This window comes from Phacochoerus africanus, chromosome 9 (assembly GCF_016906955.1).
Source record: "Phacochoerus africanus isolate WHEZ1 chromosome 9, ROS_Pafr_v1, whole genome shotgun sequence".
Lineage (NCBI taxonomy): Eukaryota > Metazoa > Chordata > Mammalia > Artiodactyla > Suidae > Phacochoerus > Phacochoerus africanus.
In genome coordinates, this window is record NC_062552.1 from 75438445 (window position 1) to 75455117 (window position 16673).

The 16673-nt window shown below is 40.4% G+C and overlaps 1 protein-coding gene across 5 annotated transcripts in view; it reads left to right on the plus strand.

The window, feature by feature from the left end:
* The window catches only part of STXBP6 (syntaxin binding protein 6), a 251503-nt gene that overhangs the window by 55977 nt on the left and 178853 nt on the right, over window positions 1–16673 (plus strand). For 4 of the 5 annotated variants that reach the window (XM_047795255.1, XM_047795252.1, XM_047795253.1 and 1 more), the window contains one exon: window positions 14361–14549. In XM_047795255.1, the coding sequence (XP_047651211.1) occupies window positions 14396–14549 (154 nt within the window). In that variant the 5' untranslated portion in view covers window positions 14361–14395. Of the gene's footprint in view, window positions 1–105; window positions 126–14360; window positions 14550–16673 lie in introns of those variants that run through there. The other variant, XM_047795251.1, reaches the window with a different exon arrangement.

The window sequence follows — 16673 nt, forward strand, 5'->3', positions numbered from 1 at the left end:
TGATAATTACTCAGTAAATGTTTGTCGAAGGAAGAAGGAGAGGTCCTGTCCTGAGGTGCAATTTCTTTGTGACTTCTGATAATAAAGAACAATGTGTGTGGAGCTGAATTATTCATCAGAGCCAGGTGACTGTCCCCTTGGAAGGCTTGCGGAGCTTTGGTTCCACATGATGTGATTTCCCTGTCTGATGTGAGTTGTGAATGATAGTGACTGTTATTCTTCATCCCCTTGCTTAATGGCTGAACCCACAGGACAGGTCTAAATTGATTTCAACTACTGCATTGAATTGCTTGCTTATTGATTGTTCTCCACTGCAACGTCAGCTCCGTGAGAGAATGGACTGCCATGATCTCGTTCCCCTCAGTGTCTAGGACAGTGCTGCATATTGAATGAAGTAGGCTGTGTCTTTCCCCAGCTCCTTGTGTGTGCATTTTCTTTCCTCACTTTGCCTTTTTTTTTAATTTATTTTTTATTTATTTTTTTATTTTTATGTCTACACAACCCTGCATCTCCCTTGGGGAAAAACACTTTATCCACATTGGGGTAGACAAGTTGGCTCTGTTATTATTTTCTTGCTTAAGCTGGCAGTTCCATATGGTGAAGCAAAAAGGTGCAATGGAAACAGGACAGGGTTATAGGAGCAAAACCCACCTCTTTCCTGGCTGAACCTAGCAGCATCATCAAGGTAGGTTGCTTTTCTGAGCCTCATTCTCTTTACCTGTCCAGGAGAGATGAGGCTATTAACCTCACAAGTTGGGAAGATGAAATAGGATGACACTTGAGGAAAGCTTTGTAAAATACACTGTGATATGTATACACTTGTGCAGATATAACCTGCCATACTTGTCTGCCTTTTAAGGACCAGATGGGAGCAGGCTGAGACCCAGGGAGCCAATTTCTGTAACCTCTTCCTTCATCCTTTACAACATTCTTGCAAAGTGTGGGGCATTATTCCATCTTAAAGATACAGCTCTCAGAAATAAAGAATTTTACTCACAATTATTTGTCAAGTAAAGGCAAAGCTCAGACCTGATTATCTAATGACTAATTTAGCCTCCATCTGTAAGACTGAGACAGGAGGGAAGTGACCACTGAACCTTGGTCCCTGCTTCTGGATGGGGAGCTGGATCACATGTGCTTGAACATCTCTGTAATTTGTTAATGTGTGATAGCATAAACTTGTACTAGTGTTAGCCTGAGTTAGTATTAATTAGAGTAGTATTCAATTGATGGAATTTTCTTCCCTATCAAACGCTGCACAACTGGTTAGGTCAAAAGTTAGTTATTTTCTGGAACATGCTGATTGAGAAAGGGGTTGACATTGAATGACAGAAGCGCTGATTGAATGGGGCAGAATCTACATTTGCATATGGACCTTGAGTCTGACCTGGATTTGTAGGCTATGCTGTGGCATCCCCAGTACATAGAACAGGGATGCCCGCCTACCCCCCCATCCCTCTCACGTGGAGATTTCACTGTTGATTGGATGCTGCATCCTAACCAAGGCATTCTGGTTTGTTGCTTCTGGGGAGTCTCCATTGAACCTGTAGAGACTCTTCCGTTACCCAACAAGACCTTGTGCAGCTGCGTGTGGAAATCAGGATAATTCCGGCATTTCTGAGAGCATTTTAATAGAGCACTGATTACAGATTGCAGGCACCTGGTGGTAGTTACACTGAGGCTGAAGGGTGCAGTTCCAAAGACAAAAACTAGGCTTGACAGATTCCTATTTTCCTACCCGGTTGTTTCCCAGGGCCTGGAATAGGTACCAAGAAACCCTTACAACAGCTCATCCAGATTCTTGGCATGGTTAGCATGTGTTTGCAAGAGACCCCCAATCCAGAGCATCAAATTCCCAGAGTGGGAATTTGCTCAGGGCATGTTCTCCTTCCAGTGCCTCAGAGCACCGAGACTGAGGAGGGGCTCCTGTTAGTTGGGGTCAACACAGAGCCCTGTGGCTTGGGACTTAGCCAAAACAATTCTGTGCTTCTTGGACTGTCTCAAGCTGTTCCACTTGGGCAGACTATCATTGCTTTTGGCCTCGACAGCCAAATGAGAAAACATAAACTGTGAACATTCAAGGGAATAGAAGGTAATAGCCAAATGAGGTTTAGAAATCTATGGGCTGGTGATATTCTAGTCCAGCATTTAATTTCATGCAAATTCAGAAGAAAAAAGATGAATCTGAGAAGAGTCCCCACTGCAATAAATGTTGTTTTCTCTCTTTTTTTCCCTCTGTGCTGACATACCACCTATTCTTACCTTCCATGAACTTGGGATTACTATCTATAACAACCTCTACCTGAAAGAGCATTGCAGTAGAGTGGAGAACAAAAGCTAGCCCTAATGTTGGCCTTACTCCCCTTTGGTTGTATGATTTGCGAATTACCCTCTGGGCTTCAGTTTTCTTAGGATTTTAAGGAAGAGAATTGGATGAGCTGGACAATCACCAAATCACTTCCAGCCATTAAATGTGTACACTTAGATTCCACATATGAGTAATATATGGTATTTGTCTTTCTCTTTCTGACTTACTTCACTCTAGTTCCATCCATGTTGATGATGTGAGAAAAAAGAATGTATACGTGCATGTGTGACTGAGTCACTGTGCTGTACAGTTGAAAATTGACAGAACACTGTAAACCAGCTATAATGGAAAAAAACCAAAAATCATTATATAAAAAAAGTGTAAGCTTAAGGATGCCAGCATACTAACTTGCCCCACATCTTTCAACTGAATTATAAGCTGCTGGTGGGTAGGGCCCCAAAAGATGTCAAGGAACGGTTGTTGGCTGGCTCATTTGGAAGGTCTTGCTGAGATCCTACTCAGTAAAGTCAAGCGGCTGGAATTCCTCTTGAATTCCAAACCTTTCAGACGTGTGAAGCCATGAGTATTGCTGCTGGGGAAGCAACTAAGGTTGCTTGAAGCACTGGCAGAGGAAAATAGAAGGCACAGAAAGTGTGGGGCAGGAGGTACCAAGGAGGGTCCAAGTTGTGCTTTTGAAATACCAGAGGGGGGTAATACAGCAAAGGAAGTGGAAAGAGGAGTTTCCCCTGAGAACCAGCAGAAACCTTTGAAATATGTGCCTTTCATTTTTAAGCCTTTTCCGGTTTGGAAAATAGCCCACAGGGTTCATAAAACTGCCTGGTGGCAGCCATCCAAGATCCTCTCAGGAGCTGACTCCTGTTGTAAACGGCTGGTCTCCAGAGGAGGGTGGTGAACAGCTGTGATGAGGCTTCAGTGGGCATTGTCCTGTTTATGGAGATAGGGATTTCTCATAGACTCTCCCTGCTAACATGTTCTCAGCTCCCCAGTTTTTTATTTGTGGGATCCAAACAAGCTCTCTTCTAACTAGATCACATGGTCTTCTTTGCCAACCAACGTAGCATGACCTGCCCACCCAAGATGCACAGATAGCTGGAAAGAATGACTTCAAACTATAGCCTGATTCATTATCTTTGTAGTTGCTGGGCAGGCATGATGTCTGGTCCACTCAGAAGCAAGGCTGAGTAGAGGCAAAACTGTGAAGCAGATGAAATTTGTCTTGGTTTACCTGGAATGCATTTCTACCTCATCTTTTCCTATTCTTTTCATTTCTTCAGTAGAAGATAATGAGAGAGCAAAGACTGCTAGAATCATGGTTCATAGGTTCAAATCCCTGATCTGTCCTTTAAGAGCTGTGTGATCTAGAGCAACTTACTTAACTATCTGAGCCTTAGTTTCCTTATCTGTAAGGTGGATTCGCACCCCCCCACACATATAAACGTATTAATAAGGACTGTGACATACCCAAGTCCCATTAAGTACATGCATCTCATTTAGGAATTTGAGGAGCTGATGGGAAAAGCTTTTGGAGGCTGGGAGGGAATCTCCCCAGCACCGTTCGAATTACACTGCATAAAATCATGAAGCCAACTGTTGGAGACACTGTTTAAAGTTGAAATGACAGTCCTTGGCTATATCCGTATGAGAAGATTTTAATGACCTTATTGAAAACCTCATTTGTGAAACTGAGCCATTGAAGGACAGAGTGCCTTATCTTTTAGGTTGACAAGGTAAATCCATGTAAAGTGGCTCCTGAATGTTTCACGTTTCTTCTCTTCACCTCATTGCTGTGAAGGGCTTCATGTCAGGGTGTAACAATGATAAAGTATCAATTATAGAAAATCAAATGAGGAGTTCCTATTGTGGCTCAGCAGTTAACGAGTCTGACTAGCATCCATGGGGATGCAGTTTCGATCCCTTGCTCGATGGGTTAAGGATCTGGTGTTGCTCTGAGCTGAGGTGTAGGTCGCAGACGCAGCTCAGATCCTGCATTGCTGTGGCTCTGGTGTAGGCAGGCAGCTGGCCTCTGGTTTGACCTCCATATGCCACCAGCGCTGCCCTAAAAAGCAAAGAAAACTGACACTCTCTCAAGAAATTATCAAGTAGTGATATAAGGGATTCAAGTAGGACTACTCTTCAGACTGATGACTTAGAGAATATTTTGAGATTTGCTCTCATTTTTAGATTTATGGAAAAAGTATGTGAATTTTGTTTCAACTGTATTTTCAGTTTTCGTAGGTTTCATACACTTAAAAAATGGAGGGTCTTTTAAAAGATGTATTACCTTTTTAATGTTAAATTCTAAGTCTGTTCTAAAATTGAAAGAGCTAAATCAAGAGGACGTATAATTTACCTAAGATTTGGGAAAACAAATATATGATATAAAAGGCTCATTTTATGGTTGCCAGAGGATGTGCTCATTTATTTGTTCCTTTGTTTTTAGTAGTTAATATGTTTAGTTATTTTTTTTTTCAATCCAAAACTTTTGTTGCCAACTTCTATATAAATCACACCCCTCCTCTAAAAGAGAAAACGCCTGAACCACACTACCTAAGTCTTCCTAAGTCTTCCACTTCCTTTGATGAGTGGGTTCTATCTTCAGTGTAGGTGAAAGAAGCATGCTGATTCAGCAAGCAGTATGGAACACAGCACACAATTACACTGTTTCATTTTCATGTTGTCAACCCTTGGATGGTTTTGTCCATACATGGTTGGAATAGATTTGTCTATTAGGCGTGTTGTCTGTAAACAGTGCTCTCAAGCCAACATATTTGCTCAGTTTCCTGACTAGCTGTTTGACACCACAATGACATGAGTCTTCAAAAATTGGGAAATGCCAGCAATTCCAGCTCCTTTTGGTTTGTTTTCTTTTACAACCGTTTGTTCTTTCTTTGCTGCGGCTAAATTCATTTTTAATGCTTCTCTCATACTTTGGATCGATAATGCTGTCATAATCCAATGAGTGTACCCCAGCCCACCCTGCCCTTTGGTACTTTTTTCCACCCCATTACTGTAGAATCGGTGTATGAATACTGTAGAACAAACACAGCTGGTCCTCGAAGTTTAAAGTTGTGAATGTGCAGGTTCTATTATAGAATGAATCCCTCAAAATGAGTGATGCTTGTGAAATCTTCGTCTCACCTTAGTGAATCCTCCAAATGGCATGTTCCTGCAGCTTTTTGTTGCTATTGTTGGTGGTGGTGATGTTATTTTTTGGCTTTGTCACATCATTTGTTAAAGTTAGGAAGCGATCGACAAGGCAGCTTCAAAAGTCCATCCAGCACATAAATAAACTTGTGTAAACACAGATCTTGTGGTCTGGGGACAGAGCATGGTGTGTTCTTGGGATATTAAACCTACAAGAAGCATGTGCTTACTGAACATATAAACAAGGGAAGAGGAGATGACAATGGTCTAGGTCTATAATTGAAGCCGACATGAGTCATTGGCTTGGAAGATCCTGTGAACATACTGTCTTCTCTAAAAGGAGGGGTAGTATATACATGGAAGAGAAAGCCAACCAGCTCCTAATGTATTTGGTACCTGGATGGTAGAAAAGAGGTTTTTCATTTTCTTCCTTAAAGAGCCGAGCCTGGTGACCAGCATTGCTGTGTGTGGTGGTGCTGTTTTCACACTGCCTCGGCAGTCTGTGTCCAAGGGAGCAGGTGCAGGCTGACATCTCCCTGGTGTTCTGTTTACCAGGTTGTGGGCCTCCGCATGGCGCTGCACTTGCTTGGAGGTAAAGATGCCCTCTCTTCTCACCAAAATCACTTCCAGGCCTTGCCATTATTGCCCAGAGCTTTTGCTTTCCTTTCTCACAACACTTTGAAGGTGGGACTTCATCCACTTTCACCTTTGGGATTTCCAACACCAAGCCTGGACTGTAGCTGAAAAGAGAATACAGCAGACTGACAATTGGATCTCAGTTTAATCCATTTTGATATATCTTCTGGTTTGGGGAGAAAGACTGTCCCTCAAAATCAAAAATGTTTAAGGAATAGTCAAGTTACAGTGGAGTAAGAATACTGCCCTGTGGAATCTCAGACCTATTTTTTTTTTTTTTTTTTCGGTTTCAGAATCCAGAGATAATCATATTAACATTCTGGAAGACTTTTTTCTAGAAATCTCTTTATGCCTATCAATACTCATATATTTTCCATTCATGAGCTTATTTCCTGTTGTGTAACTTCCTTGTTTTCATTCTATTATGTCAGTCATTTTTTTTCAAGTCAGTATCTATGGATCTATGCCATGATTTTAAAAGGCTATGTGATATTCCATTGAGTGAAAGGGCTGTGCTGTATTTTACCAATGAAGATTAGATATGGATGGATATTTAGATTGTTTATAATGTTTTGCTCTTAAAAATGGATCTGAAGTAAGCATGCATCATGTATAATACACACAGCATTCCCTTTTTCTCTAGTAGTAGAATTACTAATTCAAAAGGTTTTGGTTTCAAATAGTAATCTCTGTAAGAGAGGAATTATAACTTCTTCAAAATCCTTGGACCAATAAGGGTGGGTTAAAAATGACGTAGTTTGCCATTCATAAGTGCACGTACCTAAAGATTCTAGTTTACATAAAGAGTAAACTTTGGAAGCTACATTCAGCCTCAGTCTTGATTGTATACTTGGAATTGTGTGGAGGTGTTTTGTAAATCATGAAGTGCTGTACAAACCTCAGTGACTCATTACTAGAGCTTTACAAAGCATCTGCCATGTACTCTCAAAAAAAGTTTATAGAGTCTTTTTGTTTATTTTATAAATAATTCATTCAATACAGGGGTGGGGAAAAAAAAAAAAAAACCTGAAGACATTGGTTCTGGACCTGGTCGTATAGTATAATAAATCAAAGATATCCATAAGTCCCAGGCCCTGCCCCACCAGGTCCCCTGAATCTGTATGAGCAGGACCTAGCCACCCCAGTTCATATGGATGTACACTGTCTTTGTTTGGAATTCTTCCTTTAAGGTTATTTTTTGGTCTATCTCCAAATATTTTTTCTAGCAGAATAGAGAGTATTTGGGGCTTTTTTTCTCCCATATACTTAAAATTCTTATTTTTCCTATTTGGAATTTTCTGGCTCCTTCTAGAATATTTTTAGCGTTTTTTTTTTCTGTGTGACATTGATTTAGTCTCAATCTATGTAAATCTTGTCAAGTCTCTTTATTTTTATTAAAAAAAATTTTTCCCCTTTCTTTTTGCCATTTCTAGGGCCACTCCCACAGCATATGGAGGTTTCCAGGTTAGGGGTCAAATCGGAGCCACAGCCGCCAGCCTACACCAGAGCCACAGCAACACAGGATCCGAGCCATGTCTGCGACCTACACCAGAGCCACAGCAACACAGGATCCGAGCCATGTCTGCGACCTACACCACAGCTCACGGCAACACCGGATCCTTAACCCACTGAGCAAGGCCAGGGTTCGAATCCGCAACCTCATGGTTCCTAGTCGGATTCGTTAACCACTGAGCCATGACAGGAACTCCTTAAATGTTTTTATTAAGGTATTTTTAGCAGGGATTTAGTTCTATTATTATTTTTACTTATTTCTATTTTTTTTTATTAGAGTATAGTTGATTTAGTGTTGTGTCAATTCCGGCTGTACAGCCTAGGACCCAGTCATATATAAGTGTATATATATATATATATATTCTTATATCATTTTCCTGTAAATTGTGTCAAGTCTTGAGTATGAGTTTTTGGTCTGCCATCCCCATCTGGTTTTATACTGTTGGCAAACCCATTCCTTAGCCCTTATTGTTTCTACCGAAAAGAATGATGAACTTAAAATGATTGCAGTTTTCAACTTCGAATGTTATCACCAGATTAAAGTTACCATTCTCTTCTAGTGGCGAATCTGACTCTCTTTTTAGATTCTACTTACAAGAATTTTCATCACAGAGCAGTAGTTGAACTACATGGGAAAATTAGCTGGTGGATTTAAATTTTTGTCTATTTTACTTAATTTATCCTCACACTTAACCTTCTATGGAAACACAAAATTTTCATCTTGAGAACTATCTAAGAGTAAAGTTGTCTCAGTAGAAAATTTGCATATTTATAATAATCAGTGACCCTTACTTGAGTATTAAATAGCTAAATTGACCTCAGATTATCTCATTGGTCTTAATTTATGAAACTGGAAAAAATAAAATTGATTTATTATTATTATTTTTTGCTTTGTAGGGCTGCCCCCACGGCATATGGAGGTTCTCAGACTAGAGGTTGAATCGAAGCTACAGCTGCTGGCCTATGCCATAGCCACAGCAATGCCAGATCCAAGCCACGTCTGCGACCTATACCACAGCTCATGGCAACGCCAGATCCTTAACCCACTGAACTGAGGATTGAACCCGCAACCTTATATTTCCTAGTCAGATTTGTTTCTGTTGCACCGCAATGGGAACTCCAAGATTAATTTTTATTGCATAACAAGTTGTATATTTTCTGACTACCAGGTGAAGTTTTTGGATTTGGGATAAAGGTAACATTTTTAGATTAAATCTAAGTTCAGTGATTGTGTAATAACATCTGACTTGTAACATTTAGTACTTATACACTGAGGAGTTTAAGGAAATCAGTTTAATGTTTTTCTACTTTGGTTTCAATGTTTGTAACATTCCCCAGTTCCTTGTCAAGGTAATTGTAATTGTGTTTCTGTGTCTGGACCTGAGGTATGGAGAAAAAACAATTGAATACAGTCAAGCTTGAATCATATGCATCTTCTAGAATATTACATTGGACAGTGTAGAGGGACAGTTGTGAGCAAAATGGGGATGATACTAGAGCCTTTTTAGGAGGCACCCAAATCATTCAAACGTGGGGTGATGGGGATCCTAATCAAGGCAGAGGATGTAAGGATAAAGAGGATCTGGTGGAGTCCAGAAATATTTTATCAGATCCATAGAACTTGGTGATTGCTTAGTTGTTATGGGGGCTTGGAGGGTTTGCAGGATAAGACTCGAGTCTAAATTAACTCTTACTGGAAACGTTCATTTGGCAGCTAGATACATGGCTTTAAATCCAGGAAGGCACTGGGAGCTGGGTGCATGATCAGCATCAGCAGATTGAAGGTGGGAGTCAAAATTGCATTTGTAGAATTTCAAAAACTAAATAGCATTGTAGAGCAGTCCTGTCATAGAGAATGACCTTATTTCTAAGTCATTGGAGGTGAGTTCACTAGAGTTTCCATGCACTAGGGGAGACCAGTTGATTCTCACCAAAAGTCTTCGAGGATGACATCCTGTTTGCTTTTAACTTGGAGAAGTCTGAAAGTTGACATCAGCTGGTTTTGGTTTTAACTAGTTTAAGCGGGTGATGTCTAAAACCAGGGATTCTGGTTACTCATTGGAAATGGAAATATCCTTGTCCAGGTTACTTGTGTTGGCATAGCCAATGCAAAACCATGATCAGAAGATTGCACGTTAATCATGGCAAGTCAGAGAGGTTAGATGAATCGGTCATCTAATATTAATAAGCTAAATAGTCGGTGCCTCTGTTTCACCCGAGCTGGCTCTTGCCTCTCAGGTGAGAAACATTTAAGCCCTGTAGGCTGCACCACCTTAGACCCACATGCAGAATAATGAGTGTACCGCCATAGGGCATCTGCACTCCTTGTCTCTGCCACAGAGCCAAGTGTCAGTTCAAGAACTGGAAACCAAAAATGTTAGTGTTGGAATACAAAGACATCTTCCCTCTCTACCCCATAATTTATGTCCTTCGTCTTCCTCATCTGTGAAGAGCCTGGAGTTTACAACTCTTGCTGGAAAGGAGGATTTCCTGGTTACTGGGAGCGGGGATGGGCAATGGAGGACCATCTCACTATAGTAACCATGTGCTGACGGAAGTAGTTATGGGTTAGAGGGCTTAAAATGAGAAGACGATAGATGAAAAGGCTTGAGGGAGATGAAAGCTAACTGTGGTTAGTTTCTACAACTACCACTTAAGGCAGCCAGCTGCTTTGACTTGCAAATCATATTGTAGGTTGGTTTTTTGGATGGGAAAGCTTTGTAATTATAGCTTAGAGAAGCTGTGGACAAGGAAGAGAGAAAACTTCCATGGGGTTGTAGGGGAGGAAAATAATTTTACCCTTACTCTTCTGAGTTTTTAGCTGAGACCCCTGTAATAAGAGATGAATTAACAAGAGAAAACCAATCAGAAGTTTATGACCTTGCATGCTTCGTGTATATATGGGAGTTACCCTGGGAAAAATGAGTAGTTCTCCAGGTGGCTTGGAATGCCGGATTAAATACCATCCTAGTAGAGAAGGGGGAGAGGGAGTTGCTGACCTCTTAGGGGAGAGAGGATGACTTTTTGGAAAGATGCATGGGCTCTTAGAAGACCAGAAGGGAAGTATGACGGTTTGTGACCAAGTGTGTCTGGCTGTGGTATCGACTTTTAGTCTCCTCTCTTGAGGAGAACAAGAGTCTGTGTTCCCTGGTGGATGAAACCCCTAGAGAGAGGATTTCTGACAACTGAGTTCCCTTGGAGGATCGGTCTTAAGACAGATAAAGGGGGTTGAGAGAAAGTCTCTCCTGCATTTGCTGTTATTCACCTGCCTTCAGCTCAAAGCAGTCCGTATACCAAAGCAGCATATTTTGAGGTGGTGTGCGGCGCTCCCCTTCAGGGTGATGTTGATTGGAGTAACAGTGGTCTGTGGTGCACCACTGCTGTGTATTCATCTTGTTTTCTTTACAAAGGGGCCCAGCTGTGCGCTGGACATTAATTTATCCGCAGGAAGATGTAAGACCTGAGAAAGCTGCTTGCTTGAATGGAGAGGACAAATCCTGTGCTTTCTCTTCCTGTATTCTCTCCTGAGAACACACCCCTTTCTTTCCATCCCCAGAGTTCCTCCTTAGGCTCTCAGCTTCTCAGTTAGGCATCGGGCTGGCTGCAGGAGAACCAGTTAGAGTTGTTTAAAATACAGATCCCAAGATTCTGATTTGGTCAGGGTGAAGGGAAGGCAGGGGTCTGCATTTTTGAGTTCAGATGTGAAGTCATGTTCAGGAGACATGTTTGGGAGAAATAGAGTATTTCCACAAAGCTACAGCAGGCACCCTCTCAACTTTCTGATTCTTGCCCTTCTGATCCACTGTCCATTCCCATTTCCAGGGAGTACGTTTATATATACACTCAGGCTCACAGTCCCATAGGCTTGTTAGTGTCCTTGTCCTGAACAAAAGCTTTAGACCGTTTCCCATAAAAATGAGCTTGATAGTCTCCTACTGGTGAGTTTCCTGAGGGTGAGGTCTATAATAAATTCCTCATCCTAATAAACTTTATACAGTGCCTTCTATCTATTAGACCATTTATCTGTATTTAGAGGATTTCATACCCGTGAATGAGAAAAGCAAGGCTTTGGTAAAGTTGTGTTTTCCTTTTACAAATACCTTCTGGTATGGCTGGCTACATTTACTCAGTTTCTGCAAGTTCAGAGTATCTTTTATTTTTCATATCTTAGGAGAGTTAATACAGATTTTCCATTTTAAGCATTCATTATGATTCAGACACTAGAATAAGTGATTTGCATGCATGTTTCATCTACTTCTTCCAACATTTTCATGAATTAAGTGAAGATTTCTCCATGTTGCAGTAAATAAATTGAGGGTCTGGAATTTTAAGAGCTTTACCCAATCACATGTAAGTCTTACATTTTGTTAATGAAATGGGAACCCAAGTTTGCTTGATTCCACAACTTGTGCTCAGTGAAGTTAATGACTTTATTTCCCCCCCTCCTTTATTCTTGACTGCTGAATATCAGTATATTAAAAACAACAACAGGTCATTTCCATATCTTACCAGTTTTTCAAAAGAAGAACAGGATTACCTAAGACTTTGGTAATACATGCATATTCCTTTTTTCCCCACTCTGACAGATTTTGCATAGTAAAGTGATACTTTCTATTTCTTTTAATCACAATTTTAGAATCTGAGTTAGAAAAGCAAAAGCTGTGCCACCATTGGGAAAGCAGTGGTCAGAGAATGCCTAATGGGTTTGGGAAGGTGACTTTCTTTCTCCATTGCTTGCGGAACACTTGAAGCCACTGTGCTACCGCTGGCTTTCTATTTCACACGTTCCCACAGGATGATAGGTGAGAGGCCTTGGAGCTAGAAAAGAACTAGTATGTGTTTGTCTCTTAAAAAAAAATTCCCTGTAAATTATAGCATCCTGCCTTGGAAAGTCATTGGATAAATCCCGGCAGGGGAAATTCTCTTTGCTAACTTCTAGGAAATCACAGAGTGTCAGTTAGAGGTCAGCATGTTGAGAAACAGGTCCCCCATCACTGTCATCATTTTGTTCTCAACCAGTATGAAGAACCTGGCAGCAATGGTAAAATATCACTATCAGAGCACATAGATCTGGGCATAGATCTATAATATGTAGAGAGGTATAGATAGAGAATAAAAAGCAACACTTTTTATTCTTTATTGTTGGCACCACTAAGAAAACCTGTACTATTACACAAATCTGTAGTTTCTCCTGCAGAAACTAGGAGAAATTTCTTTAACCAGAGGAATTTTTTTTTTTTTTAATATATCTCTTTCTTACCATGAGGTTATAGGTATGGACAAGTTACAGGTAGACAGCTGTGTTGGTAGCATTTGTGAATCTTGCCCTGGGAAGGATGATCTCCATGATCTCGCATTATAAATCATTTGGATTTAAGGGAAAACTTTGATGTGGTCAGTAGTCAACTCCTGGAGAACAGGGACCATAGCTTATAGTTATTTCTTATATTTCCAATTCTGAGCATTGAGGTGGCACATAATAGGTATTTGTTTACCCACTGGCTCAGTTCTTCAGCAAATTGGTCAGCTCCTTGAGATACTGTTAGCATATATAGCTGTGCTGTTGATCCCTCTGCAGGATCTCAGAATACTGTGTACAACCTGCATGACGAATATTTGGCCCTCTCTGCACCTTTAATTCTGATTTATTAGTTGCTTGAACGAATGTTGGTTACTTATTAAGACATGGACTATGACTAGGATGATGGAAAAGAAAACATTTACTCAAGTTGCAGTTGAGTTTTTGGATGATAGGATTAAAATGCACATTGACTTTGACTATCATAGACACAGATAAGCGGAATTAAGACCTTCAGGGAAGTACAACTTTGGAAAACTAAATATAACATGGGGACTTTGTATATGTAAGTTTGAAGGGTTGGGGGGGCTCATTGTGAGTCAGCAACATGCTGCTTTATTTTCTTAATTATTGGGCACACACCGCTGGTTAACCACAGGAGCATAACAAGTGGGAACTGCTGGGTAGCATTTCCAAAATATTTGGCATTAGTCAGACTTTTTTTTTTTTTTTTTTTTTAGAATTCTGTGTCCATTTTCACTGAAGGAAACTGGCAAGAGTTTGGTCAGAGTCCAGAGCATGGCAACTAGAGGCAGAAGAGCACTGGAAAATAGGACCCCATTGAAAGAGGCTAATAAATAAGGATTAATTAGTTGGCCTGACCCAAAGCAGCTGAAGGATGATTAAATTAATGGTCTTCTGTCACATATATAGTTATTATGTGAAAGACGATATTATTTCCACTATGAATAGAATTAGGGAAATGGATTTACATTAGAGTTAAAAGAGATTTTGAAGTTGCATAAAGAACCTCTTGACTTTAAAGATTGTTAGACAGTGGAAAGACTTCTCGGCTAGAAATGTGAAATCGTGGTCCTTACAGAACGGGGATGGGGTGGGTGCCACTTGCCAGTTAGAGTCAAGAGCCGTTGGGGTAAAGACTGACATACTTTCTAGATCCCATTTTGTGCTGCTCGTCTCACACTGCCTTTGTCATTTTTCAGCGAGTAAATCTGCATTTGCTTTTTATTTGTGTTTTTTCACAGTTATTACACATGTGAAGACCTTGCTTTTTAATGATGCTGTAATGCATTTTGAACAAGCAAGAGGTTAAACCACAAATTGAAAATTACTTCACCTGCAGATCCACCTGCTGCTCATTCTTCTACAGGCTTTTAGTGTATTGCCAATTCCAACTCGCTTTTTCTTTTTCTTGTCTAGAGAACTCACTGCGTGCCCTGCTTGCTTGGTCGACAATGAGTGCCAAATCTGCCATCAGCAAGGAAATTTTTGCACCTCTTGATGAAAGGATGCTGGGAGCTGTCCAAGTCAAGAGAAGGACAAAGAAAAAGATTCCTTTCTTGGCAACTGGGGGCCAAGGCGAATATTTAACTTACATCTGCCTGTCAGGTAATGGAAGTCAGATATGGATATTATTAAAACAACTTCTGTTTTAAAGCAGTCAGTTCTAAGGTATCCAGGCGGTTTGAACACGGCTGCTCCTCCGTTTCTTTTCTATCCCTCTGTCGTCTTCTCTGATTCTTATTTACTCATGCATGGCATCTTGGTGAGTTTGCCTCATATGGGAAGATAAAGAAGTGCAATTTTATTTTATTTTATTTGTTTGTCTTTTTGTCTTTTTAGGACTGCACCTGCAGCATATGGATGTTCCCAGGCTAGGGGTCCAATCGGAGCTGTAACTGCTGGCCTACACCACAGCCACAGCAACGCAGGATCCTTAACCCACTGATCCTTAACCCACTGGGATCGAACCTGTGTACTTATGGATGCTAGTCAGGTTTGCTAACCGCTGAGCCACGACGGGAACTCCAAGCAGTGTAATTTTAATGTATTTTCTGTTTCATGAGGAGCGTCTGTAAAGGGTCTGGCAGCCACATCTGTTTGTCCATACTTTTCCTTCACTAGGGCCTTGACAGAAAGTGGGCTATCCCCTGAGATATCTGAGAACAATTCTTGGTATTTGCATAATTGTTACTACCAGCAGCCTGAGTTTCATTGACTTTTCTTTTTCTTAACAGTTGCCAATAATCGGTAATAGTTGGTCTCAAGATAAATATCGACACCTTATGGAATGCGAGAAAGTAGATGCCGCTCATAAATCACAGCTTTGCCTGACAGCTGTTCCTTGTCAGGAAGAGGCATCTGTTCTATTAAGCTTAGAATTTTGTGGGATTATTTTTTTTCCCTTTCTGTTTGTGATGATAGGAGATCTGTGGGATTTACTGTGGAGTCATACCAAGTTTTTTGAGATAAAATTTGGATACATTTTCCATGGAGTTGTGGGTGATGCTAATCTCAGCACCTGGGGCATTTGTAATATTTCTGGTATTTCTTATAACTGAGCTATGGAAGAATTATGGTTTACCTTAATTCATCTTTTTCCAATTTTCTTCTGTTGTGGCTTGGGAATTAAACTTTATTTTTGTACCTGTTTTTAGCTTTTTTCAAAAAAAATCAAGCCTTTGATCATTTATATTTATCAGAATTTATTTCAGGATGGAGACAGCTTTTTTTCAGAAAGAGCATGTAAAGATAATAATAGGAGTGCATCTTAGTTTAAAATGAAACGGATGGAGTTCCCTGGTAGCCCAGCAGTTAAAGATTCAGCCTTGTCATTGCTGTGGCCCAGGAACTTCTGCATGCTGCAGGCACAGCCAAAAAGTAAATAAATAAATCTATCATTTAAAAATGAAAATAAATGGAAACGTAGCCCTTTGGTTAGAATGCGTTTACAATGGTTAGAATGAGAATTCACCTTGAAATATTGGTCTCGCTCTCCTTCTTTTTTTTCTTTCTTTTTTTTTTTTTTTTTTGTCTTTTTAGGGCTACACCTGTGGCATATGGAAGTTCCCAGGCTAGGGGTCAAATCAGAGCTGTAGCCACCAACCTATGCTACAGCCACAGCAACCAGCCGGATCCGAGCTGCATCTGTGACCTACTCCATAGCTCACAGCAAGGCCTTAACCCACCGAACGATGCCAGGGACTGAACCTGCGTCTTCATGAATACGTTTCCCCTGAGCCATGACGGGAACTCCTGGTCTCTCTTTCTTAATCACAGTTAATGAGTTAGTCCCAGTTAATGAGAAAAGGTGGATAAAAAAAGAGAGCAATCTTATTTCCCTTTTAGGAACATGTTATGGTCAGCCTCTTTCTTTTTTTTTTTAATTTAAAAAATTTTTTTATTTTTTATTTATTTATTTTTTTATTTTATTTTCTCACTGTACAGCAAGGGGATCAAGTTATCCTTACATGTAGACATTACAATTACATTTTTTCCCCCTACCCTTTGTTCTGTTGCAACATGAGTATCTAGACAAAGTTCTCAATGCTACTCAGCAGGATCTCCTTGTAAATCTATTCTAAGTTGTGTCTGATAAGCCCAAGCTCCCAATGCCTCCCACTCCCTCCCCCTCCCATCAGGCAGCCACAAGTCTCTTCTCCAAGTCCATGATTTTCTTTTCTGAGGAGATGTTCATTTGTGCTGGATATTAGTTTCCAGTTCTAAGTGATA